At 52.2% G+C, this 2,956-nt stretch overlaps 1 protein-coding gene across 3 annotated transcripts in view; it reads right to left on the bottom strand.

The window, feature by feature from the left end:
- Positions 1-2,956, bottom strand: part of GMPR (guanosine monophosphate reductase) — a 69,356-nt gene that overhangs the window by 9,313 nt on the left and 57,087 nt on the right. For all 3 annotated transcript variants that reach the window (XM_011967934.1, XM_011967935.1, XM_011967936.1), the window contains one exon: positions 811-853. In XM_011967934.1, coding sequence (XP_011823324.1) covers positions 811-853 — 43 coding nt within the window. The remainder of the gene's footprint in view (positions 1-810; positions 854-2,956) is intronic.

The following is a 2,956-nucleotide window of genomic DNA, read 5'->3' as shown; positions in this document are numbered from 1 at the left end:
ACACACACACACACACACACACACACACCAGAATTCCTATGACAGAAAGTTTCCTGCCACTTTTTTTTTTTTTTTTTTTTCTGGCATCAGCAAAGGGCTGAGGCGTGAGAGCTTCGTTTTTGCTCCAGCCGGCACCCACAACCCCCATGTCAATTCTGGAGCCCGCAGCCACACAGCCAGCTCTGACTTCAGAATGCAGTTTGCAGTTCAGTGGCCAGCACGGGGCTCGGCAGCTGTACTTTACTGCTTGTGGTGTTGAGAGACTGGACCGTCTAGTGCCTTCCCGAGAAAAGCTCAGGACCCGCTGCCCAGCCACCACCGCTCCCTGATCCCCAATCCCACGGGCTCACAGCAGGCACTGCTGCCCCCTAGTGGGAGGCAGGCTCCAGCCTCCAGTGAGAAATCGCTGCGGGATTCCTCCAGTCCCTTCCAGGGGACTTCTCCAGGCTGGGTCCGAAAAACCCCGTCTGTAGTTCCTACACATCACACCTGTCACGGTCCCCTCGGACAGGTCCCCTGAGCCTTCTCTTCCCTGGGATGAAAAGGCCTTGACTTCACCCCCTCCTGGCTTGCAGGACGTTACGCCTAGATCCATCTCCTAGGGCATTTGTGGCCTGCTCTACCACGGGCCAGAACCAAATCAATGCTGGGATTTGGGCCAATTGGGGCTGAAACCCAGGGAGAGGAAACTCCAGGAGGCCCAGAAATTCCCCAGCAGGCCCCCCTCCTCATTCAGGTTGCCACCTGGAGAGGTGCAAGGAGCTCTCTTCCTCCTTCCTTCCCTCCCTCTGCACCAGGGCCCGGCCTTACCAAATGCTTTGGCGACATCCCCTGGACACGTGCAGCCTCCATCCTTCACAGGGCAAAAACCAAGGACAAGACATCATCAGCGGGAGCTCAGCCAGGCTGTCCCCGGATGACCCAGTGACTGGGGGTTCAGACCCACCACAGCCCCCAGCAAGCCCATGAGCCCAAGTCCCCCCACCATAGCTGTTGTTGTCTGATCGAGTGTACTCCCCTCATTATTGCACCTTTCACTCCCCAGGCCCATCCAGGCTTCCTCTGTGGCTCAGAGGCTGGCACCACCCACTGCCCACCTGGGCTTGGGCACTTCTGTTGCAGAGCAGGAGGCAGCAGGGGCTGTGAGTGGTGGAGAGGCTTGGCCCTCATCCCATGCCAGCCCCCTTTTATAACACACCCAGCCATTCCACTGTCCACGCTCATTCTCACTTAGAAGCCACCTTTCCCTCTCTGGCTGGTGTGAGGTGAGATTTATTTAGTACAAGCGTTGAATTCTTTTAAGAGCCAAGAAAAGGACATTGAGTTAATCCTTTTATCTTTCCAGGTACTTCCATGTTTCCTATTCCTCATGTATGGTACACAGTTACCTTAAAATCAAACATCTGTTCTTCCACCCACACTGCCCACGCAGACCACACCTGGGCTGGTTTAATGTGTAGCTGGGCCAGTCTGTTATCTCGGGCTGCCCAGCAAGGTTCAGCTGTGGGAGGTAATGTTTAAACACCAACCACACAGTACAAGTCTTCTAGGATGCAGAGCTAGCTGCATTTTCTTTTCTTTTCTTTGAGACAGAGTCTCACTCTTGTCCTCCAGGCTGGAGTGTAATGGCGTGATCTCGGCTCACTGCAATCTCTGCCTCTCAGGTTCAAGCAGTTCTCCTGTCTCAGCCTCTTGAGTAGCTGGATTACAGGCGCCCACCACCAAGCCCGGCTAATTTTTGTACTTTTAGTAAAGACAGGGTTTTGCCACGTTGGCCAGGCTGGTCTCAAACTCCTGACCTCAGGTGATCTGCCCACCTCGGCCTCCCAAAGTGCTGGGATTACAGGTGTGAGTCACCGCACCCAGCCGCTAGCTGCATTTTCTTACAAACCCAAGACACCAAATGCCCAGAACGCTACCTACTATTCCTAATGTAGCCTGGGTGCAATTCAAGGGGCAAATGGACAGCAACAGTACGCTGGAGCAGCAGCCAGACACCATGGCGCAAGGGGAGACAGCAACAGTGTCAGGGTTCACGTGACGGTGACACAGCCCAAAGCTAAGTGTGGGTCTAGGAGAAACAACAGGGCCTCAGAGGGAAGCACCTGTCCCCAGAAGATGGGACCCACTTTGGGAAGGAACAGAGAAAAGACAGGGTACCCAGACTACCCCGTGTTACAATCTGCAGGAAGGTGCACGCACCTCTGCAGTTGGAGGGCAGGGAAATGGGATGAACCACCTTGTAAAGAACATCTCCAACTGAGAACATAGGGTCTCTGTGACTCAGTCCCCTTTCTCTATCTACCAATGAGGCCTGTCACTCCAGGAGCTAGAACTCCAATACTGTTTCACTACTTCTCTGCAGCTCTGATCAAAAGGTTAAGTGTGAAGGCTGCACCTTTTCTTTACAAACATTTACTGACCATAGTTATTTCCCCAATCAAATGTGTTATTCATACATGGCTTCTCTGACCCCCAGAGGGCCACAGAGCACTGAGGAATAATTATTTCAGAGGTGGTCTCGTATGTTATCTGGCCCAAACCCTCTGTGTGAAGGCAGGAACAGGGCTTGTGGCTCTACACCCCTTGTTAATGCTTCAAAATCCTGGCATATTTATTTACTTTACCTTTCAAAGGTACACCCTCAAAATGCCCTTCACTTGCCCTGCCAATTAATGTTAAAGTGCTTTATCTCTTTATCAAAACCAGCTCTACACAGCGTTTCACACTTCTGGCCTCAAACACATTAAATAAACTCATGCTCCCATTAAAATAAGTCCTTTTAAAACATGACTTTAAAAAACATCACTCTTGGCCGGGCGCGGTGGCTCACACCTGTAATCCCAGCACTTTGGGAGGCTGAGGCGGGTGGATCATGAGGTCAGGAGATCGAGACCATCCTGGCTAACACAGTGAAACCCTGTCTCTACCAAAAATACAAAAAATTAGCCAGGCG

Source organism: Mandrillus leucophaeus, unplaced genomic scaffold (genome assembly GCF_000951045.1).
Source record: "Mandrillus leucophaeus isolate KB7577 unplaced genomic scaffold, Mleu.le_1.0 Scaffold82, whole genome shotgun sequence".
In the NCBI taxonomy this organism is placed as follows: Eukaryota; Metazoa; Chordata; class Mammalia; order Primates; family Cercopithecidae; genus Mandrillus; species Mandrillus leucophaeus.
The sequence above is the reverse complement of the archived record's forward strand: the minus strand, read 5'-3'. Positions and strand labels throughout refer to the sequence as shown.